This window comes from Pocillopora damicornis, chromosome 1 (assembly GCF_964200805.1).
Source record: "Pocillopora damicornis chromosome 1, jaPocDami1.2, whole genome shotgun sequence".
NCBI classification, from domain to species: Eukaryota; Metazoa; Cnidaria; class Anthozoa; order Scleractinia; family Pocilloporidae; genus Pocillopora; species Pocillopora damicornis.
In genome coordinates this window covers 4480001-4493788 of record NC_142670.1, presented here as the reverse complement: position 1 = coordinate 4493788, position 13788 = coordinate 4480001, and the positions used below count along the sequence as shown (strand labels likewise).

Sequence of the window (13788 nt, the reverse complement as noted above, 5' to 3'; positions counted from 1 at the left end):
GTTTCTATACAAGAAACTATTGAACGTTGAGGTTTTGATCTGCTATTTGTAGATGCATATGCATTTTGAATTAATTTCTGCTAACTCATGATTACCAAACGTAAAGCATTTCATGTTCTTAGAAAGTTAATTTAATTGATGAATCCATGGTATGACATTTGCATCTGCTTTTAAAAAGATGGAAACGGCCAACATTTAAAGCTTGTAATTAAAGCTCTCCGTGGAGATTGAGACCATATTAATCTTAGCATGTCTCTTTACAGCGTAGGTCTGTGTAAAAAGAAAAAAGAAAAGAAAACACTTTTGGCACCCCCCCCCCCCTTAAAAAACCAAGCAAAGTTGAGGCTTTGTAATTTGGTCGATATAGTCTCTTAACATCGCCTTAGGGGTTACTGTACTGCCTTCGCTCTGCAAAGCACTACAGGGATAGGATAAAGGACAGAGTGTTAAGACTTCCCGTGGCATACGCATGCCTGGGCCATCTAAGGACTTGGCGTAGCCTGGCTGTCTAAAGCAGTTTAGCTCCAACCCATTTTGTTTCCTTCTTTTTTTTTTTTTTCGTGCATTTTGGACTGTCTGTCTCTTGTTATCACCTTTTAATAAAACAAAAACGAAAGAAATTTGGACGAAAGACATTCAAAGAACCCAATACTTTTCCACTCGAGAGACTGATAAAGCAATATCAATTATCTACTGTACTACACATTTTGCTTCCGCTGAACATAAGCTGATAACGGCAAGTAAATTAATCTTCCAAAAAAACATTATGTGTTTGCGTGACAAGCATTTAGCATTTTAATTACTATTTCAATCATACTGCCTCAGGTCATTGACATAAAGACCCTGACAGCTTTCAACTGAAAACAAAACACAGAATGGTAGAATTAGAATGTTAGGTATCTTTTCTTCACCGCGTCTGTATTGTATTCTGTTTGATTTATCGCCGGATACCCGATAGTCACAAGAACAAGTTCCAGTTTGATTTGCATGAGAAAACTGAAAATAACACTGAATCTAAATTAAATGCCATATTATGGAAAACCATATCTTTTTATAACTATTTCATTATTAGTGTACGGGGCGATATTAGTCTATCCATAATCATAATCATCCACCTGTTTTTGTCTGTAATTATGACAATGTGACAGTAGAGATGTTATTATGAATCTACGAGCTGAAAAGTTAATTCCTTTTAGGCCATGAGGGGAAAGGATTCGCACTCAAATCGTTTATAGTCTCACTCTGCACTAAGTGAGATTTTCACCAAATCATTTTAACTTCGCTGTGTAGGGCCCTAAGTGAAGCAGTCTGAATAAGTGCTCTTCGCGAGGCAAATTCGCCGCTCTCAATATTCTCATCGATAATTTGGATCCTTGAATGTTAAAGAAGAACCCCCTCTTCTGGACGAAACCTTTCGACGAAATGCTTTTGCATGGAATCTTAATCATTTTTGGTAAGTACTTATATGAAACCAATTCGCTGTAGTCAAGCAGTTTAACTAGCTTCCTGTTATGTTTTCTTCCTGATATACCATCACAGTATGTTTCCCAAATTTTTTGATGCAATTGATCGACGTGAAGTCTGGTACGAAAAAGGAAAAAGGAGGAGATGAAAACAATTTTGAAAGCCGAGAGCTTTTTTTTTTAATTTCTCCAGATTGTTCCCTTTGTCATGTCATAGCTATAGCTAAATCGAAAGACAAACACGATGTAATTTAGGTGACGAAACCGGAACACAAGAGATACCCCCTTTCCTAAAATTCTTGCCCAAACGTTTTTGATTTTCTCTGACCTATTTTTATTTTCCACGCGGACATTGGGCACGACCGTCTTATATTCGTTTCCTTTCTTGTAGTAAACGCAGTCGTTCGTTAGAGCGAGGTGACAATGGAACGGCTTTCTCTATTTAAGCAGATGTACTTTCTAGACCGTTCTATTGATTTAAGCGCTCTCTTACGACGGAAGCCTTTCAAGCAATAATTAGACCAGAAAACAGAAATCGATCTGAAATGTTTCAAATATACGAGTCATTGTGCTAGAAACTCAAACTCGGCACAATTCCTTTGACTAGTTAATCTCTCGCTTCATGTTCGTTTTAAAGGATCCTTCGACCACAAACATTGCGCGCTTATTCTGCTATTTTCTATGCTATCTAAACTCGTGAAATTTTCATTGTGGTCTATCATCCAACCGCATCAGAGCGATTTAGATATATTAAGGTCTTAGATGGTTGTGGTAGTCTTCTGAAATTATGAGTTGTTTATTCTAGACACATATTTTAGTTTCTCGGAATTTCCTCGAGGAAACTTCTTGTATCTGGAACCGTCGATGGCTTCTCGCGTTCCTTCACTTGAAAGGCTTAAAGCCACGGAGAGAACGAAATGGACTTTACTTCAAAGACCACATTCTACCTGTGGAATGGCGGGAAGTCTTGGCTAAAAGGTTCAACTAAGAGCCAATTTGTAGAGATTTTATTGCATCAAAGCGTCGACAAACTCCGCGCGAGGTGCGGGACACAAGAAGCAAATGACGAGTCAAAAAAGTATTACTACTGCCATTCGCAAGCAATTTTGAACTTCTGCCCTCAGGGCAGCTCTGACCAGGATATGTTTTAATGACTTTCCTTTCCAATGTGATTAAGTGCGTTGGTTCTTAATAAGATGTCATTTTCTCCACATTGGCGTCAAATACATTCCATTCCCTTCTTTAAGCATATTTTGAAACTCTGTACGTTTCCACCACAAGTGAAGGGTGTCAGATTTGTTTTTAGGGTGCGTAACGCTCCTCCCTCTACAAATCCTCCCTCTACGACTGGTAAAGCACGACAATTTCAAGGCGTTGAGTGAAATGCGAACAATTTTATCAGCAGTTACCCCTATATGGTTGACTAGGTAGTCTTACGTCTCCTTCAGGTATCTTACTATCTAAGTACTTGTTTTTCTATTGATTCCCCTGACCACCTCCCGTCTCCACCTCTCAATCATTTCTTTTGGTTTTGTCTTTATTTCAGGTGCTATGACTATGCCAACTTCAGCACGAGGTATGTATTGTTTTGCTTAAAAAAAAAAAAGAAGAAAATTAGAAAATTATCATTAAGGTTCAACATTGTTCAACTTATTATCCTTTGTCGTCAGAGGTTATACACTATATTATATCTTGCCAGATAAATCATAAAATGCGACCTAGTCCAAAAGATCACTGATTTGTCATTGCTAGTAATTATTCCTACAAAATAGGGGAGAACAAGTAAACAAAGGGAGATTTCGTTCTATAAACTATAAAAAGTGGCATCAAACTCAAAGTGGGCCCATGTTAAACAATTCAGAGAAAATTCAGAAAAAGCTGAGGGTTCTGAAAACCCTAGTTATCTCTAGCTGGGGTGGAATTCGAGTAGTAAAAGGAAAAAAAATCAAGTGAAAAGAAAGTTCAATCAAGTAAATTTACTTACGGAAAAATACTAATTTAACAAAAATATAAAAAGTATGTGAATGAACAAGGAACAGCATTGACATTTAAAAATGTCTCCATTTAATGTTTTCGTATCTAACGCAGATGGGCATTGCTCCCGCCCTAATGATACACTCGGACCCTCAGAGCTGAACCGTTCAGTCTGTCAGCAGTATGTTAGGAAAATGCCTCAGTACTGGCATAGGATGAAATGTGGCAATGAAACACCTGCATCTATTGACGAAACCTGTTGTCGCTCTTGGTGTGAGCAGTTGACTTCCTGTTTCAGTCAGTTGCCTCCTTGGAAAGAAGACTGTGTCAGAATGTGGAGGTGTAGGAAAAAACCTCGCAAACAGATTTCGATTATATTGACAAATACAACAGACTCGTCGTATTTGGGCAGAATCAAAGTGAAACAGTGCTGGGCGAAGAAACCGAATTTTCCCGCCATTAAGATAACACTATCAAGCGAAGTACGTGTATTTGATTTTCTTGTAACATTTTTAGTGCCTGTTGTTGTTGTTACTTTAATTTCACCCTTTAGAGAGTGTAGAAACCAATCCCACTCTTAGCCCCAGTCGGCGCAGCCATCGATACAAGTTCGACTCTCAAGCAAATAAGAGGAGTGAGCTCTAGTAGAAATTAATGTCGTGGCGAGTACGTTTTCCAGTATTTCCTATGTTATTCATATTTCCTATTTATAATCTTGTAATCGGTTATTCCATTCTTAATCCATTAGTATAGGTAATCACATGATTTCGAGTGCAATTTGGAATAAATAAGCAAGAGTAAATTCTTTTAAAGACAAACAGAATTTGTGGTCTTTGAAAAAATTAACAAGTGCTTGTTTATTCCAAATTGCACGAGAAAAATCATGTGATCACGCGTTAATAATATACATGGAAAAATACGAGATGGCTTATCATAATTAAATATAAGCAGAGCGCGCGCATCAAGTGCAAAAAATAATTTATTCAAACCGTGCCTTCGGTCAAAACAACCGCGTAGGATCAAAACAATAATAGGCAATGATATCTTCACATCTTTGAGGTGCAAGAAAGTTCAAAGTCTGACTAAACAGTTCAAGGAATAGTTCAGTCTGTGTCTGAAGCACTTTCGATGAAATGGAATCATCGTTTCCGAGGTTTAACTATGACTGTTTTTAATTTCGGCGTTGGATCGCTCGAGCAAAGTGTTAAGCCGGGTCGGCTCGTAATTTTCGATTTCCTTGGCAATTACCTTCTCTAAACACCACTTTTTCCAAACTGACAACCAAAGAGCAGTGCTTTTTATAATGTTTTCGTTGTTTAAGCTGTTTTTCAGCTGCGGTGGCGAAAGAAAACCTACTTAAAACGCCAGCCATTGTTTCGCTCGCAAATTTTCAAATTTTCAGATTTGGTTGCGCCATCCCAGGAAATTTGATTAGCTATCTGTGAGTTTCTTTGATTATTGACCAATCATAATGTCTGATTTGTTTCTTTCTTTGCACTGAATTAACCCTCTTCTGCACTGAATTAACTCTCTTCTGCACTGAATTACCTGAAAACTGCATATATCTTAACCAATCAGAACTGAGTAATTTTTCCATGTATATTATTATGTTCGTAATACTTTGCTTAGAAACCATAGCAATAACGTGTAAATAGAAGACTTCGACGTCAGGAAATTAAAACTCCTCTTAAATTTATTGCTGGTGCCTTGGTTAAAGAAAGCTTTTCCACAGACTGTGTCGCCCATATTTTATCAATTCCTTTAACAGTTAGGCTACTGAAGGACATATCTAAACCAACGACTATTACCTTATTGAGACTTTTTTTCGCCTTCTCAGTTTTCAAACAAGAAACTTGTTGACACCATCCTAAAGGAATTGATTGACTCTTCTGGAAATGATGTAAATCAAGAAAAGATGGAACGCACTTTCCTCACTGTCACCAATTTGGAGGAGTTCATTGGGAATTATGCTCAAAATCACCTAAATCAAACTGTACCTAAGATGAACATCAGTAGTAAACATGCAGGTAAGTGGATCTTAAAAGCTGATTTGGAAGTCAGCTCTTGATTTCTAATTCAGAGTTCAGGATGAATACATGCATCATTCGTGGCAGATTTTAGAAACGTTTGCTAACGCTACTACTTATTTGACGTTTTTGGTATAAGCTTTGTCTGTAGCAACCCTCCATCGAATCATTTTCGCGACACCCGAAACGTGTTGGACCTCTTTTAAGGCAGTTTATAACAGCGAATTCCTATGGCTCATCAGTTGTCTCCAATTCCAATAATTTGTTCTATTACATATATGTTCTTCAATATCGTCATACATATGAAGTCATAAACAGGGGAAAAATGAATAAATAAATTAAGAATATAAAAATAAGACCCTATTCGAATTCATTCCAGTGATATGTTTATGGATTTAAAAATGATCACCAGCACTTTATCTGACAATTTAATAGAGAACGCTCCTTCGACTGATGATCCCTGCAAACTACTTGCATTTACTACTTCTAAGTGATGGTTCTTCAGTCTTTAAGTCCTAAAACTTTTGAGGACGATCACTTGTTTATTTTGACCCTCACGTAAAATAAGTCGCTGTTTTGCAATTAGATATTTTGGTCAGGAAGATTTTCCACGAAAATGAGACTGGAGTACAACTTGAGGATGATAAAGGAGAAAACTACGTCAGCCTTCCTGTTACAGGTTTCGATAACGGTTTGACAACTATCTTTTTCACTTTTTTTTAGCATAGAAAATTATATATTTTTCTCGTATTATTCAAATTATTTTAGCAATTATCTGTGTTCTTGGTTAAAAGGGGGACTGGGTTTAAAATACTTAAGACATTGAAGGTGAATGGCTGATATCTTAAGCTGGTTGTTTTGGTTTTCTTTTATTTCATTTTCAGTTCATTTCTCCTTTGGTCGAAATGTTTTACTCTTATAACAAGGCTGCGCATACCAATGAAACATGCTGATAAACGCGCAAGGTTTTAAACCGTGATAACTTGTACTTTTTTCTAAAAACTCTCGAAGGAATACAATTGTTTCTATTATTTTCATCTTAGGATCAGTGGTACTTTGTGTCATTTACAAAGATCTCCATAAAGTATTCAAAACCGACTCTACTCCTCTCAATATATTCAGGTTTGCTAAAACTTAGTATTGTATTTCGTATATTATATTTCAAATTAATCTATTTTGGTTTGCTGATAACCTACGAAGGGAATGTTAATAACAAAAAGAGAAACATCTTCGACCTCAGTTTGAATTTCCCCTTTGTTTTTGTTTCTTTCGTTTTGATTCTCTTTTGGTATCTTTTTATTAATTTCTCTTTTTGTCATTTGTCGGTCCGTTTGTTTGTTTGATTGGTTTTCTTTTCATTTTTTTTTTTTTTATTTTTTTTTTCTTGTTTATTTGTCTTTTGGTTGACCGATTCGAACCCGTGACCTCCGGTATCGCGGAGGTCACGGGTTCGAATCCCGTTGAAGCCCTGATTTTTTTCAGGCTTCTTCTTTCCAATTGCTTAAATTGGAAAATTTACTGCGATGATCACATTTCACTTTCATCTACAACCGCAGTACAAAAAAATGAATTATTTCATATAAACTTCACATCATTTCACTGCACGGGAAGATATGAACTCAATAAATTGACCTCGCTCCCAATGTGTGGCTTCATAGCTCAGTTGGTAGAGCATCGCACCGGTATCGCGGAGGTCACGGGTTCGAATCCCGTTGAAGCCCTGATTTTTTTTCAGGCTTCTTCTTTCCAATTGCTTAAATTGGAAAATTTACTGCGATGATCACATTTCACTTTCATCTACAATCGCAGTACAAAAAAATGAATTATTTCATATAAACTTCACATCATTTCACTGCACGGGAAGATATGAACTCAATAAATTGACCTCGCTCCCAATGTGTGGCTTCATAGCTCAGTTGGTAGAGCATCGCACCGGTATCGCGGAGGTCACTGGTTCGAATCCCGTTGAAGCCCTGATTTTTTTCAGGCTTCTTCTTTCCAATTGCTTAAATTGGAAAATTTACTGCGATGATCACATTTCACTTTCCTTTTGTCTTTTGGTTATTCAACAGTAATATCTTGTCTGCAACGATATGGCCGAGGAACAACACTTTCCGAAAGAATGTTACACTGAAATTTAAAAACCTAGCGGTAAGATACAATTAATCAAGAGAGAGCTCCATCTGCATTCGTAACACTATAAAGAAATTTACACAGTGCTGATATTTCTGGAAAATTCAAGCCAATATTTATACTTCCTTTTGCATCCCTTTGATCCATTTTTGTCTCGCTACATATTTTGTTGCTGTTGTTTGTTGCTGTTGTTGTTGCTTGTTATCGTGTATGTTGTTGATTTCGTTTGTTTGGTTTTGCTTTACTTTTGTTATTCCGGTTTTTTTTTCCTTTTTTCTTTTTGTTTTGTTTTGATTTGATTAGATTTGTCTTTTTTCCTTATTATTACTATCATTATTATCAATGTTATCATCATCATCATCGGTATTCTTTTTATTATTATTATTATTATCGTTACTATTATTATCATTATTAGTGTTGCGAGGGGGGGTGGGGAAAGGGTTTTAAAAAAAGCCGGTGAGAGCACTCCCATCTCCCATCTCCACACTCCCATCTCTAACAGTACTTTACGGTTTCAGGACGCGCTGGATGGAAGTTGCGTGTTTTGGAATACTTCGGAAAACAGGTAAACAGCTTTGAATGAATTGATGACATCGTTCACTTCAAATAATAAATTTGCTTAAGGACTTTGCTTTTATGCACTGGTACATCACATTGTGTGTTCACCTCTTACTCCTTCTTTCTCTTACTCATTCTTTTTCTCCTTCTCAGGCTTCCGCGTGTTAATATCTATAAAACTGGCTATTGTTTTGTTTCTTATGTTCATTGACTGACTACTTTATGACTGCTTTTCTAATTGTTTTCTGATGTAATTCTAGCTGGTCCGGACAAGGGTGTCTCCTGCTATCGAAGAACGAGTCTCACACCGAGTGTAGTTGCAATCATTTGACTCACTTTGCCGTTCTTATGCAGTTTGACAGGGGAAGTAGAGATAACGGTTTAACTAAGGTAAGAATATTGCTAAGCATACATGCATTGATTTCAGAAGCCACTAACACTAGATAGCATTGGTGTAGCACTTTTTCATAAATTTGCATTAATCCAGGTATATGATGTGTGGCACTCTTCCGTTACAAGTATTGAATCACTGTTTTTGTATTCATTTCTAAGACGGACGAAAAAGCGCTGGAAATTCTCACATATGTGGGCTTGTCTTTTTCTCTGGTTGGAATCACTTTAACAATCATCAGTTATGCTGTTCTTACGTAAGTACATGACATGGTTACACGCAAGCATTCCAAAGAATATAGACTCAACAAGAAATGATATCAGTTTAAATGTGTATAGCTAAGATTCCTTTAAGCAGCCAAGTCGAATCATAAAAATATAACAAGGCTTTGTATAAAATGAGGATAGAACTGATGTACAATAAAATCAGTCATTTTCTTTTGATTAGAGACATGAGGGGGCCCTTATCTCAGATTCGAGTGAGTCTAGTCGCTTCACTTGGCGTAGGTCAACTTTTCTTCCTAGCCGGAAGTGGTGCTGTTGAGAACAAGGTGAGATATTATATCAAACGAGAAGACAAGAATCTCTTTCGGTAAATCTTTATGACTTTCAACCAACTCTTAGCTCAAATTTTTCATCCCTGTGCAGTCTGCCTGTGTTACAGTAGCAGCTTTTGTTCAATATTTCCTGATGGCCGCTTTCTGCTGGATGTTGATCGAGGGAGTTTATCTCTACCTGTTTGTTGTACAAGTTTACAACATCAACGACAAGATGAAGGTTTCACATGGATTTTCATGGGGTAACTATTAATTAAAAACCCATTCTCTCTTTGATAATCTTTTGAAAAGTAAAAGATGAAGATTGCCATCAGCATCTTAGACATCATCATCATCATTTGACTCTGTTGTCCCTTCGAATTTCGAATCCACAGGTCTACCCGCTCTCGTCGTTTCCATATCGCTGGGCATTGCAGCAGGAACCGGGCCGGGGATTAAAAGCTATGTCAGTGAGAAGTTGTAAGAAATAAATTATTTTTTTGTCAAGCGATTTCTGTCACGAATCCTCTTTTTTTTTTGTTTTTTTTTTGTTTTGTTTTGTTTTGTTTTGTGTTTTTTTTTGCTTGCTTGCATTGTTTTCAATTTTTGTTTTTGTTTAAAGGTTGGCTTGTTTTTGTTGTTTTGTTATCGCTTTGTTGTTTTCAGTTGTAATCAAACATGGAAAGTACTGCGTACATGCATGGGCAAAATAGTAATTAATTGATAAATTATCAAGGTTTCGCATAATTAATTTTTATTCAGCTGCTGGATGTCATCCTCTAACGGCATGATCTGGATATTTGTTGTATTCGTTGTGCTGATTGAGTTGGTAAGTTGAATTCCTAAAGATTTTTTTTTCATTTTCATCTTTCACGCTTTGCTTTCAGGTCTCTTTGCATCGTGAGCATTTTCCCCGCCGCTCTTTTTAACCTCTTTGACTCTGTTCAATAGTTTTCAACAAAACATGAAATATATGAAGGATACATTTTGCTTGAGGTGACCCTATCGTTGGGAGATGCCGTCAGCGGTTACTGTGCAAGGCTTTTAGGTTGAAAGTCCTGGTTCGAGTCTCTACCGGGTTATTGTGTTGTTTTGTTGGGCGAAATGTTTTGCGTTCACAATGATTTTAGCCATCTCCTCCCAGCTGTATAAATATTTAATAACGAATGGTCAAGGACACCTGAAAAATGTCTTGCGGAATGCTGGGGAAGGGGAAGGGTTAAAATTTTGACGACCATCCGTTAAGGCAAATAGGACCACTTAGCTCAAGTGCAAACTCCTGTTTCCTTTATAAAGTTTGATTGTTTTTAGATTTTGTTTTGTTTTGTTTTTTTTCATTCTTATCCCTTTTTTAAGTTAAACACATTGATACTGGTGCGAGTTATCAAGGAAATGACGATAATGCAACATGTAAAAGACAAAGTCAGCGAACAAATAAGGTAAGTATTTCAGCGGCGCCAGTGGTAGATTCATATAAGTCATTAGCCTCATACTTTGCTGCCTTATACGACTAATGTCAACTCGCAACAATGGTAAAAGCAAATTATCTTGATTTTCTTTTTTTTCCTGATTTTATAGGCTTGGTGTCAGGGCATGCGTGGTGATGATTCCTTTGCTAGGGATCACGTGGCTATTTGGTCTTCTTTCGCCCCTGCATAAAGCGTTTGTGTACATTTTCACAATTTTCAACTCTACTCAGGTAAAATGAATACAGCTTTTAGGGATGAAATCCGTGCTCATACGATACCAACGTAAAAGCAAATTCTACGACAAGTTATACTACCCCTTCCTTACAAGTTTACCAGGTGGTAAACTTAGTGTAATACAGAGACAAATTAGAGAACTTGTGATTAATAGCAGTAAAGGTTTGGGCATTTTTACTGCCCAGTAACGTTTAATACTGAGAGGTTTAGGGTTGGGGGGGGGGGGGGACTTGTATGAAAGCACTTTGAATCTACTAAAAGCGTTAATGGGATTTCTGAAATTGCGATTTAACAGGGCCTCTTAATATTCCTCCTTCACTGTGTGAGAAATTCAGAGGTATGTTATCAAATGTTATTTTAAGTCTCTTTGTAAAATTTAGTTTTTTGCTCAGAGTTTTACCTGGCAAGGCTTCCACTTTGAAATAAGAAATTAAATTCGATGGTTGCATGTATGCGAAGCACATAGAGTTGTACAGTTCTTGAGATCGTTTTGATATCAACTTATTCATGCAGATTAGATCTCGCTTCAAAAGAAGGATAAATGCTGTCAACCCAACTGCAGATGAAGTAACAGGCGTTAAGCGAGCTTCGCAAGTAAATGAAACAATCAGCGTGATACTGCCAAGGAAATTGAATGTCCAGCCTCCTAATAACCATGAAAGTGGCATTGGAATCTCTGAGATCTGATTCGTCATCGTAGTGTTGTTCCTTAGCTTAAATCTGTGTCTATCTTAAATGAAGAAAATTTTAGGTAAGGATAACCAGCTTCAGAAGGCTCTGACAGCTTTGTATCGATCTAAAAAGTAATAAAAGAACGTCTCAAGTAATCGGTACTTGTTACGGTTTCCTCCTTGTGGAAAAAAGAGCATTGGATATAGTTGTGTTTAGCAGGTCTACATCCAAGACATCAGTTTACAGAGCAATGAAACTATCATAACCACCACAAATTGTACGGCCCTCACCAAAAGGAAAACACGTTATGCATATCAATGGTAATCAAGATATTATTACTCTCAATAGAGGCAAGGGTTTAAAAACAAAACAAAACAAACCAACAAAAAAAAAACTATGAATAGTTTTTCTCTTGGCAGTCTCGCTTTTACCTGTGTAATTGTTTGAGAATTTTTCCCTTGGGAGTGGCGGTTGAGTCCGTTCCTCCTGAAACACGCACGATAGCTTGAAAGTTGAGCACCGGACTTTGAATTTTGACAATGGAACTTAATCCATTCCAAAAGCTTTCTCAATTTGTCATATGTCAAAAAAAAAAACCTTTATTTACTTCCTCATATAAAAATACATGATTAATAACATTTTAATGAGGAGCGTGTAATGCCTCGATCGAATCTTTTCGCGGAATAACAGAAAGAAATTTCAAATAATCTCGATTTAAGCCTTTTGTTGTTAACAAATGAACAATCAACCCTCTTTACGTTTGTTATTCTCGTGGTTTTAATTTTACATCTTAAAATATCAACAAAAGCAACAAGAGTGCTAACTTGTAGCAATTCTCAGAGAAAGATAAGTTTGCACCAATTATGATAATCAAATTACGATTCATTTATCCACCTACTTTTGCGTAAAGATATGACAAGAAACCAACCATAAACGGCTTATCTGAACGGGAAAAACTTCAATACAAGTGCTCCACCCCCTAAACCAGGGCGCACTTGTCGACCTTTTGCCAGAAAAGTGCGAATTCCATGCACTGAATCAAAAAGAAAAAAAATCCCGAGGTAAACAGCGAATTTATTGAGTGAAATGTCGGAACAGTCCCGCAGGGCTCAAAAGCCATTTACTCGATAGGAGTAGTCTGTTGGTGTTGGCGACGACGACTGGTCCTCCTGAAAACCATGTTACCACCCAAAATTCCAGCCCTCTACCCACAAGCTATGGATAAAAACTAGCTCGTAAGAGCCAAAGAGGACTTGTGGGTTTTTTATGAAGATTCTGAAATTGAATGAGTAGGGGCATAACTCTTAATGAGGAACTGAAACGTAATCGTCACTTTACTTCAAGGAAGGTTTAGAGGAATGAGAAAAAGTCTTGGTAGTTATTTTCGTTCGCTTCTTGTTTTTTGAAGTTATCCAAGGGCATTCAGAAAGAAAAAAACTGGCAAAAGGCAATGCAGATCCATATTTATTCACATGCAGATCCATTTTGAAACACAAAATACAAATATTCCCGCAACATAGTGAAAGTTTGTGGAGAATTTATATATTTCATTGGCAAATTTGAGTCCCCCGATAACTGACAGTAAGGTTAATGGAATGTTTGCTTTATAGAACCTCGTTTTTCGCTTGTTCACGGCGATGCTTCTCAGGTGATAGCCGGGGATTTTTGGGATAGCATCCTCCTCCAGCTTGTACTTCGCGGATGTTCGAAGCATTTCGGACTTGAGGTCCTATTCGCAACAATGTCGTTCGAGATGTTGATAACAAACGCGTAGGTCTTTCGTGACGGTGAAAGTTATTTTGGTATGTGGATGGTTAATCTGTGTTTCAACTTTACTCATAAAAATTGGTACCTACTTAAAAATTATGCTGTGCAATACACTATAAATAAATTAATGACGGTTAGAAACTAAATTAGGTAGGTATCATTCTATTCCTTCCGTGGTATTTCGTGGGAAGCATTGTGAATGTCCACACGGTTGACATTAAAGAAAGCCTTAAAACACCAACTCCCTCTCAAAATGAAATTCATACAACCCCAGAACAAGCTCACACTGTGTTTGCCCGCGTACTACTGAGCTGATAAGGCTTATAAATATCTTCCATATCTGAAACTATCGATTATTTAAAACAATTATGACGAGAAAGATCTGTATGACGAGCGCTGAGGCGCGAAAATCAGAGTCATAGAATCGATGCGTCCTCTTAATTCTTTAACTTAAGTATACTTAGCTCTGCTACCACAGTATTGAGCACCTTATGCCAAGGTAGACTCTACCCCCACATTTATATATGTATATATATATATATTTTTTTTTTTTTTTCATTAAAAT

The 13788-nt window shown here is 37.0% G+C and overlaps 2 protein-coding genes across 2 annotated transcripts in view; both read left to right on the top strand.

The window, feature by feature from the left end:
* LOC149051434 (uncharacterized) overlaps positions 1 to 13788 on the top strand; it is a 103306-nt gene that overhangs the window by 44047 nt on the left and 45471 nt on the right. The window lies entirely within an intron of this gene.
* LOC149051439 (adhesion G protein-coupled receptor L4-like) lies at positions 1378 to 11649 on the top strand. The gene is made up of 18 exons (XM_089186667.1): positions 1378 to 1453; positions 3010 to 3039; positions 3552 to 3919; positions 5275 to 5464; positions 6051 to 6155; positions 6508 to 6586; positions 7537 to 7615; positions 8116 to 8162; positions 8416 to 8545; positions 8708 to 8802; positions 8994 to 9096; positions 9194 to 9344; positions 9477 to 9561; positions 9844 to 9910; positions 10438 to 10520; positions 10660 to 10780; positions 11080 to 11121; positions 11298 to 11649. The coding sequence occupies exons 1-18, from the start codon at positions 1378 to 1380 to the stop codon at positions 11469 to 11471; spliced, it is 2025 nt and encodes a 674-aa protein (XP_089042793.1). The 3' UTR covers positions 11472 to 11649.